The 19628-nt window shown below is 38.0% G+C and overlaps 1 protein-coding gene across 3 annotated transcripts in view; it reads left to right on the forward strand.

Annotated features, from left to right (window-relative positions):
- BCL2L13 (BCL2 like 13) overlaps positions 1 to 19628 on the forward strand; it is a 120831-nt gene that overhangs the window by 63941 nt on the left and 37262 nt on the right. For 2 of the 3 annotated variants that reach the window (XM_072654147.1, XM_072654148.1), the window contains 2 exons: positions 2072 to 2215; positions 11834 to 13895. In XM_072654147.1, the coding sequence (XP_072510248.1) occupies positions 2072 to 2215; positions 11834 to 12625 (936 nt within the window). In that variant the 3' untranslated portion in view covers positions 12626 to 13895. Of the gene's footprint in view, positions 1 to 2071; positions 2216 to 11833; positions 13896 to 19628 lie in introns of those variants that run through there. The other variant, XM_072654149.1, reaches the window with a different exon arrangement.

Here is a 19628-nt window from a genome sequence, read left to right on the forward strand (position 1 = left end):
TTCAGTTGTGACCTCAGAAACATAATAGCCGTGGGACCCTGAGGGAAGGTCACTTAATCCCAATTGCCTTCGATACTTGCTCCCCTCCTCCCTCCAAAAAAAATAACCCAGTATCTACTGGCTCTTACCAACAGTTTTAGAAAAGTTGGATCAGTAATATAAGGAAAATGGAAACAAAATATCTTTGTGCTTTTAACTACTGTAGAGTGTTGTGTATGCTTTTGATTTTAAGAACCATGCCTTGTAATCACTGCTTGGTGATCCATGTTCAGGTTCATAGTCTACCTGTGGGTAATATAGTCTTGCTATCTGGGTGACCCTGGATAAATCACTTAGCCTCTATCTGCCTCAGTTTCATCTATCTCCCAGGGCTATTGTGAGGATCAAATGGGATAATATCATGAAGTGCTTGATGGTACTTGGCCCTCAAGAAACGCTCGTTATTGTTACCATCATCGTCATTCTGTGCTTCCTGTTAGTTAGTTATTAGTCTCAGATGTAAAAGCGAAGATAAGAACAGGACCTCCCAGGGTTGTTAGGAGAATCAAATGAGATATTTTTAAAGCACTTAACATAGTACATGTTGCATAGTAGGCAATAGTAAGTGTTTTCCATTGGATTGTGAGTTTCTTGAGGGCAGGGACTTGTCTTTTGCCTTTTTTTATATCCCCAGTGCTTAACATTGTGCCAAACATCTGGTAAGTGCAAAGTAAATATTAAATATTAGCTGATTATTGATGAAAACAGCACTGTAATAAGTCATTAGAATGATAAGTGATGAGAATATAATCTAAATACGGCTTCCCAGTTTCTGAGTTCAAGAACCTTAGGGAGCTCACAGAAGATATGTTTTTCCAAAGCCAGTTAATTGTTAGAGGCCTTGGATGGGGACAATTCTTTGTCCCTTTTTAGGTGGTTAAGATGAATAATTCTGAATACCTTACCCCATAAAGATGAATTCCTTCAGTAGCTGTTTCCCCAATGGTTGTCAGCAAGAGAGGTGGTGAAATTCCTAAAAGATCAGTTTGGCAAACTGAATTTTTGCTGCCTCGTCGGCTCACATTCCCTGTGAGCCACCTGTGTGGGGAGCAATTAGATCTCACCTTCTAAGGCCCTTGTGGCTTCAGATTTTAGGTATGACCTTCCTGACCATATTACCATATAGGCTTTAGCAAACCAGCATGTGAAATTTGAATGGGATCTTGGGACATTCCTAGTGGCTGATTGGGCAAGTGTGTTTGCTCACACAAATCAGTCCTCTAGGGTGATGGGAGCAGAACCGGAGCCTGCATTCATGTTAGTTAACCACAGGGTGGTGATATTCCTTCCAAGGGGTCAAGAAAATGATTGATTATTAGCCTGTGGTGGTGTTAGCAAAATTGAATTTCATTATCTGGGATTAGGGCAATAAAGGTTCTTCTGCCCTGCCCAAATTTAGGACATCTCCCAAAACCCCTACATTATTTGGTCATTCCAAGTTGCTCAAGTCTTGTCTCTATTTCTTGGGAGGAGTTCTCCAGGACAACAAGCCGATACTCTTCAAGACTCAGATTGTTCTAACTGCAGGACTGTGAGGGGACAAGAGTCTATATACCTGGATCAGTGACTTAGAAGGGCACGAGGTCAAATATATTAATAAGTTCCTTCCTGGCAGTCAGGATATTCTTATACTGAGTTCCCTCAACAATTTCAAAGGGTACTCCAGTTTCCAGTAGAGGTATTTGAGGGGAAAGAATACTGCTGAGAAAAAGAGCGTCCTTGCTTATGTGGAGTTTATAGTAGACTGGGTGCTAGGGATATAAAAATTTAAAAAGTTTCTGCCTTTGAGTAGCTGCCACTCTGTTGTAAGTGCAGCTCCTTTTGTAAATCATGCAAGGCCACACATATGTCTCTCTATTTTAGAAGTCTGTATATTTTCACAGGACAATCCTATAGGAGATTATTAGCCTTTTATTCTTTGTTGTAGAGAAATCTACTCTCATCTATACACTATATAGTCAGTTCTTTCCTGATAGTTAACGCTAAAAAATTATTTCCAAATTTAAAATTTTACTTTCTCCTTTTTTTGAAGGTTTTGGTGCCTCTGATTCTTCTGCAGCAAATGCTGATGGAATTGACAAGACAAGGGCAGGATCATCTTAGTGCATTGATACAATTTGGTGTGACATATCTAGAGGACTACGCTGCAAATTATATAATTCAGCAAGGCGGATGGGTAAGGATTGGACTGTTGGTTGCTATTTTCCTCAAGAATAGCTTACATATAATTTCTCCTGTCTTGATTCTTCCCTCTATTCTTATCCTTTTTGTCTGTCACATAGTAATTTGAAGGATTTCTCTAGTTTCCTTTGAATATAAAAATTGAATATACCACCTTGCCATTAGAAGACTAGATGGCCAGGATGATCCTTCTTGTTTGGTCTAACTAGTCTGTAAGCTAAAGGACAGCTAAGCAAAAAAGGAGAATGGGGAAGGAAGGGAACAGGAATCCATTCTTGAAGCATTGCTCATTCTACCTTTATCATTTCTGTTTAGCTCTCCTCTTAAAGAAATATGGACGATTAAGTGCATCCGAAGGATGTTGTTTGCTTCATATGTTATGTTCCCAGTAGGTTAGAATTTTGTCCCTGAGGTCTTGATATTAATGGCTTAGATTTTTAGAGGTTATATAACATATTAAAAGACTATAGGGGAAGGATATATGTTAAAATGATACATGTTAAAAAAGGAAATAGTGATCTTAGATAGACATGTTTTTCATATACCTTTGGAAAAATCTACTCTTTTCCTTACCGTTCCTTGTAGGAAACCAGATTTCTGTCACTGCCTAGGCTGTTAGATTGTGAAAAAAGACTTCTGATATATTAATACTGAATGATTGAGGGAATATAGTGAAATTTCATTAATTTGAATTTTGAAGGTTGAAATTTACCTTTACACTGTCTGTGAAAAAAAGGAGTTACTATTTCCCCAGGTGTGCCAAAGGCATGGCTCATCAGTCCAAGAAACACTGGAAGCAGTTGGCTGCCCCAGAAATGCTGGATGCTTCACAAACTAACTGAGGTGTTTGTGAGCACAAAGGACATTCTCCATCTAGTTATCTATGATGCTGGCAACATCCACTATCTCCCCCAAATAGAGTAGTAGGTGAATGTTCACATATCACAATAGATTTTCTCTGGCCAAATACAGACTTCGCAATATTCTTTAAAAAGAAAAAAAGTTACTAAGTAAATGGATTCATTTAAACCCAGCAAAGTTGAGGAGTTATCACCACATCTCAAACTATGCTATAAAGCAGTAATCCTTAAACTAAATAATATCAGTTGAAAAATAGAAAAGTTGATCAGTGGAACAGATTGAGTAAACAAGATCGAAAAGCAATGAATCATAGTTAGCATAGTGTTTTAAAATTTTAGAGCACCAGCTACTGAGCTGGTTTAGGCATTTCGCAATGAATGACCACCCTCTAACAGACTTCCTGTGTGAGAGAGAGAGACAGAGACAGAGACAGAAGCACCAACATCTGAGTTTTCAGAGAGGTGGGAGGGGGAGCTCCTTAACAGCTGGCCTAATCACACAAACACTCTTCCAATAATTTGAACCCCAAAGCAAAACCTTACCTCAGAGTGTGTATACACTTTTCAGAGGAAGGCACAATCCTTTTAACCCAGTGCCTTGTTAGCAATCAACAAAAGGTATGGGCTTTCATACAAAACAAGCCTCCCATAATCAAACTTCCCTTAATAGCCCTACCTGAGGCCTATTACTGGGTGAGGAAGATTTTTAACTCCCATTAAAACATCCTGGAAAGGACTTTGGCAGAAATGAAGTTTAGACCTGGAGCTTACACCGCAGTAGTACAATAAACTCCAAAAGGATAAACGACCTAAATACAAAACATCATTTTTTTCTTACTGAATCTGTAATTTCATCATTGAAGGGAGCTCCTAGTGAGGAATTTTCTACACCAGTACAGATCAACACTTTCTCTAAAACTTAGTCATTAAGAATTACCCGGAGCACCTGGAGATTATGTGACTCACCCAGGCTCACACTTTTTACAGCCACGATAGGCCACTGTAGGGAATAAGATGCTGTTCACATTTATGACTAATCAAAGAAATACTAGCTAGACAAAGTATAGAAGTATTCATAGAAAATAAAATATTCCAAATCATTAGTATTAAGAAAACTCCATGCTAAAATAACTTGGAGGTTTATCTGCAATTCCGTCAGATTTAGCAACAATGGCAGAAGATGAAAATGGAACTTCTAGGAGTTGTGGGAGGACAGTGTGCCCATCAGTGAAATGGCTAAACAAATTGTGGTGTGTGATTGTTTTGGAATATCATTGCATTATAAGAAATTATACATTCAGAAAAACAAGTGTGAACTAAAACAGAGGAGATAAGCAGATCAAGGACGACAATTTATACGACCACAATAATGCAAGAAAAATAACTTCACATATTGAATTGATGATTTCAGCGATCAGTTTTAATTTCAAAAGACTGATGAGAAAGTGTACCACCATATTGTATGTATGTACCACCACTGTATTCACAGAATATTGCTTCTCAAAGTAAAGAACATAGTCTGAGCAGAACTGTGTGCCTCAAAATATTTTCAGGCTTCTCACGTAGAGAAGAAAAGTAGGTTTGTTGTCTTTTATCTCTAGCAAAAATGGTGTGCACAAAGCTGTTCTCCATCTAGTTATCCATGATGGAGTAACTCTCTACCATATTTATTTCAAGAAAATATCAGACCAAGTAGCAATCAAAAAATCTAAGTAGAAATTACAGTGAATCATTTTTCCAGCCAAAATGATCATAAGGAAATAGCTAGAGGTCTGCCGGCACTGAAAGGGGCTAGCCAGCCAAGAAGTCCCATTTAGAGATTTCAGCATAGTGACTGACTGAGTAGGAGTCTGTAGGACCCCATTTCAGAGCAGTGTCTTGAATCTAATATGAAAGGGCCTGGGGCTATGTACCATTCAAGGCATGGGAGTAAGAGTCAGCTGCCATCTGTGTCTTTTGCCTCCAAAGCTAGGGCAGGGGTCCGTTTTGGAATAAGGGTGTCCTTGCAGAGCCAGTATAGACTGAGCTTGTGCTTTTTTACTGGATAAGGAGCAGAAATGGAATCAGGTAGCAGCTGTGTGTCTCTGAACATGGATGGCATTACACATTCAAAGCTGGGGTCTGCAGCAGAGTAGCCAGAGCAAGCAACTTGGACCAGCAATGAGCCTGAAGTTTTATTACTCTGAACCTGCAGAGCCTTCTAGATAACTGACTGTGGCTAAGTTCAGCAGCCGTTTCTCTTGGTATTCAAACCAGGGGTAAGTCTTTACTTGTGTCACCTGACCCAGACTGATTGGGAGCTTGCAAGACTCAGACTCTGAGAGGAACAATAACAGCCCTAGATCAAACTGCTTAAGGCACACTGAAATTTTGCAGGTCCCCTGACCTGAGCTGTCCCTGAGATATTTGAAGAATATAACACTTAGTCCAGAAAAAGCAGCAAGACCCAAGACAGTATTGACCGTTATGCAAGAAGGTCCTGACAGTCCCTCCAAAAGTGCACAGAGCCTGGCTCTAACCCACAGTTCTAAATTAGGAAATAAGTCTGGAAGAATAAATAACAAACAAAAACTCCCAAATTAAAAAGATGTTTTAAAGCCAGAGATGACTAGGGCACAAATAGCACCTACAAGCAAAATTTAAAAACAAAGTATGACTTTTCTACAAGGTCAACTAGAATTCCTAGAAGGAATGAATCAGGAATTTAAAAATCATATTATAAATGAAATGAGATTCCTTGAGGAGAAAAATAAAGAGTACCAGAGGAAAGACTTGGAAATAAGTGATGAACAGAAATTGCACAAAATGTATAAAACTTTATTCAAGAAATAAATTCCCTGAAAATTAGAATGGATCAAACAAAAGTTAATGACTTCAAGAGACAAGAAATATGCAAGTTAAAAGACTTTAAAAAATAGAAGAAAATACAAGGTGTACCTAACATAAAAAAATAACTCACCTGGAAAATAAAGCAAGGAGGAAAAAAAAACACGCTGTGAATCCATGCTACTGAACATGCTACCGAAAACCATGATGAAAAAATGAACCTAGATACCATATTTCAAGAAATTACGAATGAAGACTTCTCAGACTTCCATTACAATCAGGAGAGTGAAAATAGAAACAATTGGTTACCTCTTAAAAGGACCACTTAGCAGAACCAGGAGAACATTGTACGTAGTAGCACCAACATTGCGTGATGATTTAGCTCTTCTCAACAATACAGTGATCTAAGACAATTCCAAAAGACTCATGATCATGATGGACAATGCCATCCACACCCAGAGAAAGAGCTATGGAGTCCAAAGGCAGATCAAAGCATACTATTTTTTTTCTTTCTTGTGGTTGTTCCCTTTTTTCCTGATTATCTTTTAACAACATGACTAATGTGGAAATATGGTTGTATATGTATAATATGATTGTACATGTGTGTGTGTTTGTCCTTCATTGCCAAAGAAGACCATACCATCAGAGAAATGATGACATGACTTGCACTTGACTTGGGTTGTGCAGGTCACCAGCCTCACTTCTCCAGAGCCATCTGAATCCAGTGACCAGATATTCATCAGGATGACAGGAGATGACCCAGGATGAGGCAATTGAGGTTAAGTGACTTGCCCAAGGTTACACAGCTAGTGAGTGTCAAGTGTCTGAGGTGAGATTTGAACTCAGGTCCTCCTGACTTCTGCACTGGTGCTCTATCCACCGCACCACCTAGCTGCCCCTTGTACATGTATAGCCTGTATCAGATTGCTTTTCATCTTGGGGAGGAGGGAGGAAAAATTTGTAATTCAAAATGTTATAAAAGTCAATGTTGAAAACTATCTTTACATGTAATTGGAAAAAAATTAAATACTATTAAGTGGGGGAAAAAAAGAAACTCCTAAATGAAAATTCTCTAGAAAGTCATAGCCAAAATCCAGAGCTTGGAGGCCAAATTAAAAAGTATTATAGGCATCCAAAAAGAAAGTTAATGTATCAAGGAAGCACAGTCAAGATCACGTGAAATTTGTCAGCTACTACTCTTAAGGAGGAGAAATCTTGGAATAGATGCTTCAAAAGGCACAAGATGTAGGGTTACAAGCAAAGATAACTTATAAAAATAATCCTGTGGTGTGCATATGTGTGTTTGTGCATGAGAGAGGGATTGTGGGGTAAAGAAATGGAACTTTAAGGAGGTAGAGGTTTTCTAAGTATTCCTGATGAAAAGAGGAGAGATGAATAGAAAGTTTTGAATATAAACATAGGAATTAATAGAAACATAAAAAGTTAAATACATTTGAATAATTGGTAGGGTCTATACAAGGAAGAAGTTTTTGCATTTTTATAGGGGGTGAAGAAACAAATGCTTTCCTCTGACCTATAATGTCCTTACTTTTAACAGCGATTTAAATAAGACAAAGGACTTCAAAGTGGGGTATGTTTTGATAAATCTTAAAATAAGGACAAAAAGAAAAAAAGGAATCCACTAGAGAAGAAAATGGGAGAAGAGGAACTTAGTGTTTCATGTCATTTGAATGAGCAAGTAGAAGACTATAGAAACAAGCGGGGGAAGGTGGTGGGAGTGAATAATTTCACTTGACCTTCACTTTCATTTAAATTAGAAAAAGGAGTATAGAAAAAAGTGCACATACACATAAAGAGTTTGTGTACGAATAGACTCATCTTAATAGAAATGGGGGGAGTAGGGAAAGGAGACAGGAAAGGGGGAAATAAAAGTAAGGGTAGGCTGATGGGAGAGTTTAGTCATAAGCAAAACAAATTTCAGCCTTGTGAGGTGAATTATAAGGGGGATTTAAAAGGGAAAAAAGGGAGGGTAAGAAACTGCTGGGCAAAGGGAAGAAAAGAGGAGCAGGAAGATCCCCAGGGATGTGCACACTCTTCATTCACACACTCGCTTGTAGCAAGGAGTGGGAATGGGGTAGAGTGGAGAAATTAAAGAGAATAGGATGGGAAAAGATGCATAATTATCATAACAGTTGTCTAGAAAGCAGATTCCAGCAATATGTTGTTTATAAGAAACCCAACTAGAACATATTGACAGAGAATTAAGAGAAGGGACTAAAGGAAACTCTCTTATGCTTTGGCTGAATTAAATAAAAAGCAGGGGTAGTGATCGTGATTTCAGACAAGTTGGAAGCAAAAAAAAAGACTGGGCTAAACAGAGAAGCTACATTATGCTTAAAAGTACCATATACAATTAATATCAATACTTAACATATATGTACCAAAATATATAGCATCTAAATGCCTAAAGAAAAAGTTAATTGACTTAGAGGAAGAAATAAAACATAGTAATGGCCTTCTGTCTACTCCATGCAGAACTATACAAGTCTCATGGAAAAGAAGGAAAGATGTTAAAGACAAAAATGGAATTTTAGAAAAATTAGATGTGATAGTACTCTAGTGATTATTGAATGAGGATGATTCCCATGTATGTAACAAAATTATTGTAGTAAACCTTTATGAAGTAGAAACCAGGAGGTGTTGATCAGGGAATGACCAGACAAATTATGTATATTGATGTAATGGAGTGTTATTTTGACTGGAAAATAGTGTGACGAAAACTGGGCATAGACCAATATTTTACACTTCATACCAAAATAAAGTCCAAATGAGTACACAATGTAGATATAAAGGCTGACATTATAAGCAAATTAGGAGAGCAAGGAATAGTTTACCTGTCAGATTTATGGAGAGTGGAGAAAATTTATAACCAAACGAGATGAAGAACATAATGAAATGAAAAATGGATAATTTTGATTACATTAAATTGAAAAGTTTTTACAGAAACAAAATCAATGCAACCAAGATTAGGAGGGAATCAGAAAATTGGGAAAAAATTTTTACAACCAGTGACTGCTAAAGGTCTCATTTCTAAAATACATAGAGAACTGAGAACTTATAAGATGAATGGTCAAATGATATGACAGTTTTCAGAGGAAGAAATTAAAGCTATCTCTAGTCATATGAAAAAATACTCTAAATCACTATTAATTAGAGAAATGCAAATCAAAACAACTCTGAGGTACCACATTACACTTAGCAGTTTGGCTAACATGACAAAACAGGAAAATGATAAATGTTGGAGAAGATATAGAAAAGCTGGAACACTGATACATTGTTGGTGGAGTTGTGAATTGAACCAACGATTCTGGAGAGCAGTTTGGAACTATGCTCAAAGGGCTATAAAAATGTGCATTATTACCCTTTGAGCCAGCAATACCACTTCTAGGGCTATATCCCAAAGAGATCATAAAAATGGGGAAAGAACCCATATGTACAAAAATATTTAGAGCAGCTCTTTTTGCAGTGGCCAAGAACTGGAAATTGAAGGGATGCCCATCAATTGGGGAATGGCTGAACAAATTGTGATATATGAATGTAATGGAATACTATTTTGCTATAAAAAATGATGAGCAGGTGGTTTTCAGAAAAACTTGGAAAGATTTATATGGACTGATGCAAAGTGAAGTGAGCAGAACCAGGAAAATCTTGTACACAGTAATAGCCACAGTGTGATGACTGACTTTGATAGACTTAGCTCTTCTCAGCAATGAAAAGGTCTAAGACAACTCCAAAAGACTCATGGTGGAAAATGCCATCCACATCCTTCTTTCTCATGGTTTCTCCATTTGTTCTAATTCTTCTATACAACATGATTAATGTGAAAATATGTTTAATAAGAATGTATATGTAGAGCCTGTGTCAGATTGCATGCCATCTTGGGGATGGGGGAAGGGAAGGAAGTCGAGAAAACTTGTGGAAGTAAATGTTGAAAACTGAAAATAAATATTTTGAAAGTAATATTATTTTGCTATTAAGAAGTGACATAATAAATGGTTTCAGAGAGCCCTGAGTCCAGAGTAAAGTGAGTAGAACCAGGAGAACAGTTTATGTGATAACATTTTTAAGGTAAACAACTTAGAACTGTGATCAGTGCAGTGGTCTCTGTGGTTTTAAACATATGTTAATGAAGCAGGCTATGCTTCTTGACAGATAATGTAGTTGTTTTCACCTCACTGTGCATATTTGTTGTAAGGGTTTGATTTTTTTTCTTTGATGTGAGAGACATGAGAGGTAATGAGGAATAGCAAAGAGAGAAGAAAGAAGTTCATTGAGGTATCTTTTAAAAGAGAAACTAAAAGGAAGGCCAGAAAAAAACAAACAGGGAAGCTTTACTAGCATTTGATTAGTAATTCCCCAGTCAGTGAATTCTCAACCATTTTATTTTCAATTCAGTTTCCAGTGGTTTCTCCTCTGGCTTCTTTGCTACCATAATAATGCTGCTGCTGCTGTGTGTGTGTGTGTGTGTGTGTGTGTGTGTGTGTGTGTGTGTGTGTGTGTGTGTGTGATGTATGCATAAATATGTATATACGTATGTATTTGTGCATATGTACACCTGTCTCTGTACACACACAGCCTTTCTGTATTTGACTTTCTTGGAGCTGTGGTTAGCATTGGATCTCTGAGTCAGAGGGTATAGACAATTTAGTTACTTCTGAAGGAAATGATTCTAAATTGTTCTCCAGAATAATTGGAACCAATCACAGTTATACCAATAGTGTATTAGTATGTCAGTTCTTGGGTTCGTTTTTTTTTTTAACCTTCTTTTGGAGTCTGGATATCCTAGGAAGCAGCTGAAGTTTCTTTTATTCATAATTTCTGTTTTGGCACAGTTTGAGGGGTCATGGGTCGGAATCTGAAAAAATGTCATTTGCCATCTTGGGGCTCATATGACCCACCAGAACTGGGATTTCAACTGAGGTCCTCTGACTCCAAATTTAATGTTTTTTTTTATTGTTTAATAGTGCCTCCAAACATGAAATATATATGAAGTAAATACAAAATATTTTCGGGGTTCTGGGACATTGGCAGCTTGGGGGAATCAAGATAGGCTTTGTGTAGGCTGTGTAAGTGGAATCTTAAAGAAAGCCTGTAATTTTGAGAGGCAGAGGTTAGAAAGGATTATGTTCTAGGCTTGGGCAGGCAGCCAGTGGAAAGGCTAGAGTCGAAATGTTGCATATAGGGTTCAGTAGATGAGGCCAGTTCATCTGGAGTTCATGTAAAGGAGAATAATCTGTATTACATGTGCAAAGTTAGGCTGGAGCCAGCAAAGGGCTTTATATACCAAGCAGGTACATATAGTTTGTCTTAGAAGTAAGAAAGCCAAGAGTATAAGGCCCAGAGGAACTTAGGATCAAGTGGCAGGGCAGATGGCAAGACCAAATTTTCTTGAAAGGATTAGAATTGGTGACTTCCTTTTCATCCAAGTGGTGTAAATAGTTATGTCACTCTTCTCAGTTGGCATTGCTGATAAGGACTTGGTGGCTGGGGAGAGGTAGAGAGGGCAAATGAGAGGGCAGAAAAGGCTGAGTAGGTCCCCAACTCCTGGCTGCTTCATGGGATTTCTCTGTACTGGCTTAAAAATAGATACATTATGGGCCAAATACGCAGTGTGATATAATGCATAGAGAGTTAGACTTGGAATCAGGTGCTCTTGGCTTCATTTCCAGATTCTTGTCACTTACTAGTTATGTAACCCTGAATAAGTCACTTCCTCATCTTTAAAATGGTGATAATAACCCTCAACCAGATTACTATGGAGGTCAAATGAGATTAATATGTAAAATGCATCATAGACCTTAAAGTGCTAGATAAATTTGAGGTACATAAGGCTACCTGGAATTTAAGAAGGAAATATGAAAAACAGTCTTTATTCTTTGCTGACTTGGCTTATTCTTCTTCATTAGGGCACTGTCTTTAACCTGGAGTCAGAAGAGGACCCTGGAATTATTGCAGAGGACAGCAATGATATTTATATCCTCACCAGTGACAATTCTGCACAGGTCACTCCTCCAGAATCTCCAACTGTGACCACTTCCTGGCAGTCAGAAAGCTTACCTGTGTCTCTGTCAGCAAGTCAGAGTTGGCATACAGAAAACTTACCAGTGTCCTTGGGCCCTGAGTCCTGGCAACAGATTGCTATGGATCCTGAAGAGGTTAAGAGTTTGGATAGTAACGGTGGCGGTGAAGAAAGAAGTGAGAACAACTCTTCTAATTCTGATATTGTGCATGTGGAGAAAGAAGAAATACCAGAGGGAGCAGAAGGAGCAGCGCCAGCTTCTGGGGCACTGCAGGATGCCCCTGCCCTGTTGCTTCCAGGCAGCTCTGCCACTTCCTTGTTAGGGATTGAGAAAACTAGCCCTGCCACATCTTCATTTGTAGAACTTGGAGAAGAAGAGGTCAGAGCAGCAAAAGAGAAGTTGGTTGGATTGCAGTTCCCCAAGCCAAGTCATCCTCCATTGAAATCAGTCCCAAAAGCTGATGAAGGGGAACCTACCCCAGAGCTGAAGAAAATACTGCCTCAAGAAGGAGAGATAAAAATAAGGAAGGAGGGCCTCTCTGAAGACACATCTCCTGCTGGAGAAGAGAAGCACATTTTGTTGTCAGAGGGCAAATCCATCCTGCTGTATGGTGGTGCTGCTGCCGTTGCCATGTTGGCAGTAGCAGTCGGAGTGGCTCTGGCACTGAGAAAGAAATAGCATATTGTATGAAGGGAAGGAAGCAAAAAGATGACCACATTTGGATCTGGAGTGAAGTTACCGATAACAAAGTCCATAGGTGTGTGTTCATCCTGTGGATTCAGACTCTGTAAGCATGAAAGAGAAGGGTTCATTTAGTGGGAATTTGAAATGGGAATTCCTGGGGGCAGTAGTGGCAGACTACTCAAGCAACTGGCCTGTCTGCTGTTTACCCCCTGAAATTTCTAGTTTTCTCAAGGTACTGGCTGTTGTTGCAGCCACACCGATTCATCCCTTCTCCTTTTTCTCTACATCTTCTGTCCTGTAGCATGAGGGAGCCCTCCCCTTATGTTTCAGCTGCCTCTCAGGTACTGCACTGCTCCTTTTCATCTCCAAGTTTCTTCTCAGTCCCCATGGGAGAGTGCTTGCTCTATACCTCTGCTCTTACCAGTCAAGTCCCCAAAGCTTTCTACAGCTCTGCCTTGTAAAGATGCTGCCTTTAGAACTCTTAAAAAACCAACCCCAAACCAGAGGTACCCAGGGTTCCTTATACAGTCAAGGTACAGGGCAAATCACTGTTGATCAGAATAAGAAATTTTAGTCTTACTTGGAGATATAAGGTCAGACCAGTTGACCTGCTCTGGTACCTTTTTAATAATTATTCTGTTCACCTTTTTGGTCGTTCCCCTCAGTGGTGGAATCAGCTCTGTTGCCACTTGTCTGTGACACTGCTTTTCTCTTTTGCTGATTGTCTTTCCTACTAAATATCCAGCTCTTGATAGGTCAAAATTCATTTGTTTATGGAGCCAGCTGGCAGTCTGTTAAATATTGAAAGTCATTTATATTTTGTTGAAGTCAAAGTAGGAACCCAGAGAACCTGTAAGATTGAAAACTACAACCTCCTTTGAGGCATCAGCTTATCTTGGTCATTCCAGGACGTTGTCACTGTAATCTTGGTTTTTTCATGCTTCTTCCCACAAAGTACCTTGATATAAGCCAAAAGGACATCAGAGCAATGGTTCCCGGTCAGTGTAGTTAGTTTTCATTCAGTACAATCTCTCTTCTATCTCTTTGGCAGTTGTTTCAAATTCCTTCCCCAAAAGAGAAATTGAACCATGTCATTTCATGCTGTTATGGTCATAGTGTCATCATGTAGAGCATACATGCCTAATGCAAAAAGCTATTCCCATGCGTCAGAAAATGCAAATTGCTTTTTTTGATTTTGTAATAAAATTAATTTGAAAAGATGTCTACCTAAAGTGATCACATAAACCTTCATGTTTTATATGTACCTTGTTTTTACGTTTCTTTTAATTTAAAAAAAAAAAAAATTCTTCCTGGAGCAATATTGTTTCTTAGTTGGCCAAGAAAATAACAAAAATTTATCTAGCTTGCTGTAATTTTATAGATGCAAATTTTGAGATTTGCTTAGGGTTTTATGTTCTCTGGGTTTTAGTGTAACTCAAGAAATAGCCAGAATTAGCACAATTTTGAATGAATTAAGAACCAGAAAACCCTTTGAACACTAACTGTTCTTTGAGATAATGGCAGTTGGATTTGGTTTTGTAAGCATTTTAATTTCTGCATATTGAGTTTGACTTTTTAATTATAACTCTCACTGATGATTAAGATAATAATGAAGAGAACTGATTAGTTTATCTTGACTTTTTTTAAAACAGTAAAATAAAATCCCCATTCTTATATAATTTTCAGACCCTGGGTTTCAAAGCCCAGTGGTTGGTGCTGAATACATAAAAGAGGCACTAATAAAGGCAAGCCTAGGTTTTTGAGCTATTAATTAGGGAAATTTTAACCTTGGAACTTACGTGTGTGCTTGCTTTCTTTTCTCTTCAAGAAGAGGTAAGAAAGGGGCCTTAAGAAGTGATTATTTTGAGCTCTTAACAGTATGGGTTTGCTGTCTTTGCTTTTTCCTTCTGTTGAACCCACCCTTTTTTTGTTGTTGTTGTTTCCATATTTGCTGTATAAGTTAAATAGCAATTTCTTTATCTCTTCCCCTAACTTTCTAAACATTTTTGGTTCTTGAATAAGGTGGCATAGACTTCGTATGTATTAATGTTTCCATTACCCTTAATAACAATTAAAATGAAGATTCAAGGAGATTGGTTTCTAGAAATCTTTTTAATATTCAGGCATTTCTTTGTTTACCCTATTTTTAAAAAGGGTGCTCCACTGTTTGGAATGTTGAAGAATACGTTTTTTATCCTCAATTTCCTGTTGGCTGGTTTGGATGGAATTTGTGTATACATACATATATATATATATATGTATACATACATATATCCTTAATAATTTAACACTCAGCAAGAGCCAGGCTAAAAATCTAGAAATAAGAATTTTATCCTTTTTTCCATGCTTAGACAAATCAGTGTTTTCTTCCCCAGAGCCCTCCTCCTGCCATAACACAGGGTATTCTGTGGGTGCTAAATTAATGGTAGTTGTTTTTGTTTTAATAATAACTGTGGGGAAATAGACACTTCTGGTATCTATTCTTTCACCCAATTTTTATACTTAGACATCTGAATCCTAGGTATCTTCTATGCACCATTTATTTTTAATGTAATCCTGGTAAGTTAAGATACTAGTAGAGTTTTTTCCCCCCTAGCAGAATAAGCAATGGGCATAAGTCAGCAATCTTGGTTTCCATTCTATGTTCTATTGCTCATTTACTGTGACAAATAATTTCACTGGTCTGTGCTATGTTGTCCCCTTACGTAAAATAAGCTTACTGGTTGATTCTTGTCTATTTTCTGAAGATAATGTGTGAAGCAATATAGTAGTACTATCAAAGAGATTTTTAGGGTTTTCTGTTAGATATTTTATAAAAATTAAAGGGGCTCTTTATAGGTCATCTTTCCTGTGTTTCTGTGGTAATCACACTCACAGTTCTTCTCTTTTCTCAAATTCCCATGTAAGAACAATGTGCAAAGAACTTGAGTGGGTGATGACAGCTGTCTCACTCTCTGACCCCCCAAAAGAGTGGCCTGTGTGGCTGAGCACTTTTCTGCTAGGTAAACTGTTTGTAGCTAATGATTTTTGTGAAACATTTTTACTTTTGGGGTGTTTTGTCCTTTATATAAAAAGCATATTGTCCATAAAAAAGCCTATTTGCCCATAAGAATTATCTTGTCAGTTTGTCATCAAATTCTCATTTCACATTAGGAAGATATATTGTCTCCTTTCTCTTTGAGTATCAGGGTCTACTTTTCACTGTGAAACCCTCCCTCTCCCATCACCATCCATTGATGAGAAGGTTGATCTCTGATATGACTGGCCTAGATTAGAATATACTTTTTTCTGTGTGAGAATTACTTTTTCTGTTAGGTTGTATGTGTGTCCAGGTTCATGACTGTATGACTGGCCCTTAGTTAAATTAGGGAGAAGAAAGGCAGGCTGTGAGACTCTTTCTCTACAGTTATTCAAGGTTTTGACCATATACACCAAAAAACTAGTAGGATCAAAGGCCTCTCTCAGAGATGAAGCTGTAGAAAACATTGTTTGGCCTTTAAGGAACTGCTCTGAAATTTTGTATAATATCAGGGAGAGAGTTTTCATCTCTGAAAAAAGATGTGATCTAGATCAGGAGTGGGGAACCTGCAGCCTCAGGGCCACATATGGCCTTCCAGGTCCTTGGGTGCTGCTTTTTGACTCAGTCTAAGTTTTATAGAACAGATCCTTTTTAAAATGAAGTGGATTTGTTCTGTGAAGTTTGGATTCAGTCAAAGGGCCACACCTGAGGACGTAGAGGGCCACCTATGGCCTTGAGGTTGCAGGTTCCCCACCCCTGGTCCAGTCTTACACTTCCATTTCTAATTCCTATAATCCCATGATGTGAATCATCGGAGAGACAATAAGACACAACTTAAACTTTACTAGTGTGAGAAAGTTGTTATCATTACTACCAATTTTTTATGAGTTCCTTTGGTTTATAGATTTAAGGATGAGTTTAGACCTATTAAGTGCTTTTCTATCATAGGAGCATACAGCTTGGGTCACTGCATCATTCTCTATAGTTCTTACTCTCATAATCCACAGGTCAACTGGGGGCATCTACCAACACTGCTTAACCCAGCTGGGGGCAATTCCAAGCCTAAAATGTGTTGCTTATGGTCACATAAATAATTACGTCATTTGATTTCCCTCTTAACCTAGCCAGAAAAGGTGGGTTAGCTATGTGTTGAGTTAGTGTCTGACAATTGTCAGCACTTTGATACAAGGTTAATTCTTTTTGCACAGACTTAGGAGGATAGCGTATTGCTACGTAATCAGATCTTCCTAGGCGTTCTGTAATTCACCTATGACTATATCATCCAAGGATTGTAGAAAGAGAAAAGGACAAATTGTGGCTCCAAGGTGAAAACCTTTCTAAAAGCCAGAACTTATAATGGCTTTATAAGATTTAAAGACAGACAAATAGTGAGGTATTTTCATTCCTGCCTCTCATCTGAAATAGAAGAGCCAGACTACCCTCTGGGTCTTAAAAGTATCTAGACTCAAAAAGATCTAAAATACACACACACACACACACGCACACGGAGACACATATCTTAACTCCCTCTCAAGACTAATATTAGGTGACCCTAGCCTAGGCTAGATTGCTATTGTTAGTAATTGGAAGTCACTGGATCCTTATGTTTACATAGAGCCAGTCATGTGGCTTCTCATAGGCAGAGCTCAGGTTGAAATTATGCTCAGGGATGTCTGCTAGGCATTGCAATAGGCCAGAAAGCAGAGAAGGTTTAAGATGACTTTCCCCCCATTATTTCACTAGAGCAGAAGGGAAAATTTATGATTAATGCTCACCATTAATAAACTTGCTGTACTACTGGGGGGAAAACTAACTTAAGAACATAGTATTTTCTCTTTAGAGCACAACTCTTAATATTTGAGGTATCTGTCTCATTACCTGGCTTTAGGAGGTAGGTGGAAGAAGGAAAATTGGCATGCTGTTTTGTGAACTAGTGTAATTGTTGCTGACACCTTCCAGCTGAAGCGTTGTACTTTTGTAGAGAATTTTTTGATCAGCATTTACTGAAATAATCCATTCAGATCTGTGCTTTGTTGCTGTTGTCTTTATTTTTTCTCTTCTTTTAGATTAAGTGCCTCTCTTCCTGCCTAACCAGTTTCCTGACTGGGTTTTGTCTTCACTATGTTCTCATCTAAAAAAATAGAATTCACTGAGGATTTAATGAATCCGAAATCTCACAGTCTTGTTTATTCTTTTCCTATTGAAGCATTCATATTGAAGCATTCTGCATTCAGATTATTGCAGCATCTGATTTATCCACCTTAATAGGTGGTTCATTATCTTCTTCCCGTTGCCTATCTTTTGACTGTTTTGTCTCTTGTGAAACAAGAAACAGACAAAAATCTGTTGGTTTTGTGGGTGAGCAGGTTGTGACTAATGACCATTTGAAGTTTTGGGGACGTTCCTCAGTTTCCATTACCTATAGAGAATTTGCAGCACTAGACCCCAGTCGGTGCAAATACCTGCAAATTGACTCTGCCAACAAAGCCAGATTCTGTACCTACCTGAGATTTGGGGTAAGAATTGAGCACCTCTTAGCAATGATGATGGTCGGTTGGGGAAAAGGTGAGGTCTGTAGTGATTTATCATTTTATGTATATCATCTTGCTTCCAGAAACCCAACATCTTTTGAGAAAAGAGCTTTTTGTCTTTTTCCCCAAGAAAAACAAATGAAATAAATCATTCTATGAAATTGATAAGGTCAATTTTCATTTATCTACATTTGCATCATCCATGGGCCAGTTTAAAATCCTCTAGCCCATCTGAGTGACCTGCTAACATCTTGTGAGAACTCAAGTCATGAAAATTCATTTTCATGTAGTGTAATGTCATGGTAGTTGGGAACAAGACAAATGCCAGGCTCACCATGTTAGGTTTTTGTTATGTACGGATTTTATAGATCTGTATGTCTATGTAACAATTGTATTTGGTGATCGAATCCTACTCCTCACTTAACTGAAACAGAATGTTGGAAAGCAAAGTCTGCCGTTGTTGTTTGACCTTTTGAATTATCTAAGTCACTGCCCTTCACTGTCACTGGTAATTTATGGTTGACAACTTACATTTTAACTGTTCTTTTTTGCTGAAAATTTCTCCCATTCTCCCCCAATTGAGGAACTTAATATATTGATGCATAATGTATAAAAATGAACAAAGCATATGTGAACAGGCTCCCTCATATTGAGATATACATGTATACATATATTGATTTATTTTTATCAATAAATTACTCATTCATGGACTTAATTTTTTAAAGTGAAGAGGCAACCCTTAGTTCAAGCTTCTGTGTCTTTGTCCTCCATTTGGTGACACCATTGCGCTGTATTTATTTTAGGATCTTTTTGCTCTTTGCAGAATCCAGCCAGGGCAGAAGATAGAAAATTGTGAGAATTTTCTAGCTCTTCCGCTTTATTTTGAGTCCTGAAGATTACCTCCATTGCCTTAAATTCTCTAATTTCCTATTCTTAATGAGGGTCTCCAATCTGAAGGCAGAAAGCAGAATTTCTGAGCTCATGAAATGCTTTTTTAACAGTCAACATGTATCTGTCCCATTTGATAGATAAGGGAACTGAGGTTCAGAAAGGTTGTGATACGAAACAGACAATTTAGTTGCAGAATTGGGATTTTCATTGAGGCCTGGCTTCAGGCACAGCACTCTTTCCACTACGCTGTGCTTGACCTTATGTATCTCTGGTTATTGTTGATCTCTGTTATGTTGGTCACACATTTTGTTACTAGACTTTGAAGTGACATTCCAGCTTGTTTGGTTTTCAGGCTAATGTTTTGGCAACTTAATACATATTCTTAGTAACTATTAAATTAGAATCCAGTCCTGTTTAATATAGTCATACAGGAAAAAAGTATACCCTTTCTTGATAATCTAATGATCCACAAAAAAAGGGTGTGTGGGTTTTGATGAAATCCATTTGTTTACAGGATGTATTCTTGTCTTTGTTCATACCCCTTTCAAATGACAGT

The sequence above is a fragment of the Notamacropus eugenii genome, chromosome 3, assembly GCF_028372415.1.
Source record: "Notamacropus eugenii isolate mMacEug1 chromosome 3, mMacEug1.pri_v2, whole genome shotgun sequence".
NCBI classification, from domain to species: domain Eukaryota; kingdom Metazoa; phylum Chordata; class Mammalia; order Diprotodontia; family Macropodidae; genus Notamacropus; species Notamacropus eugenii.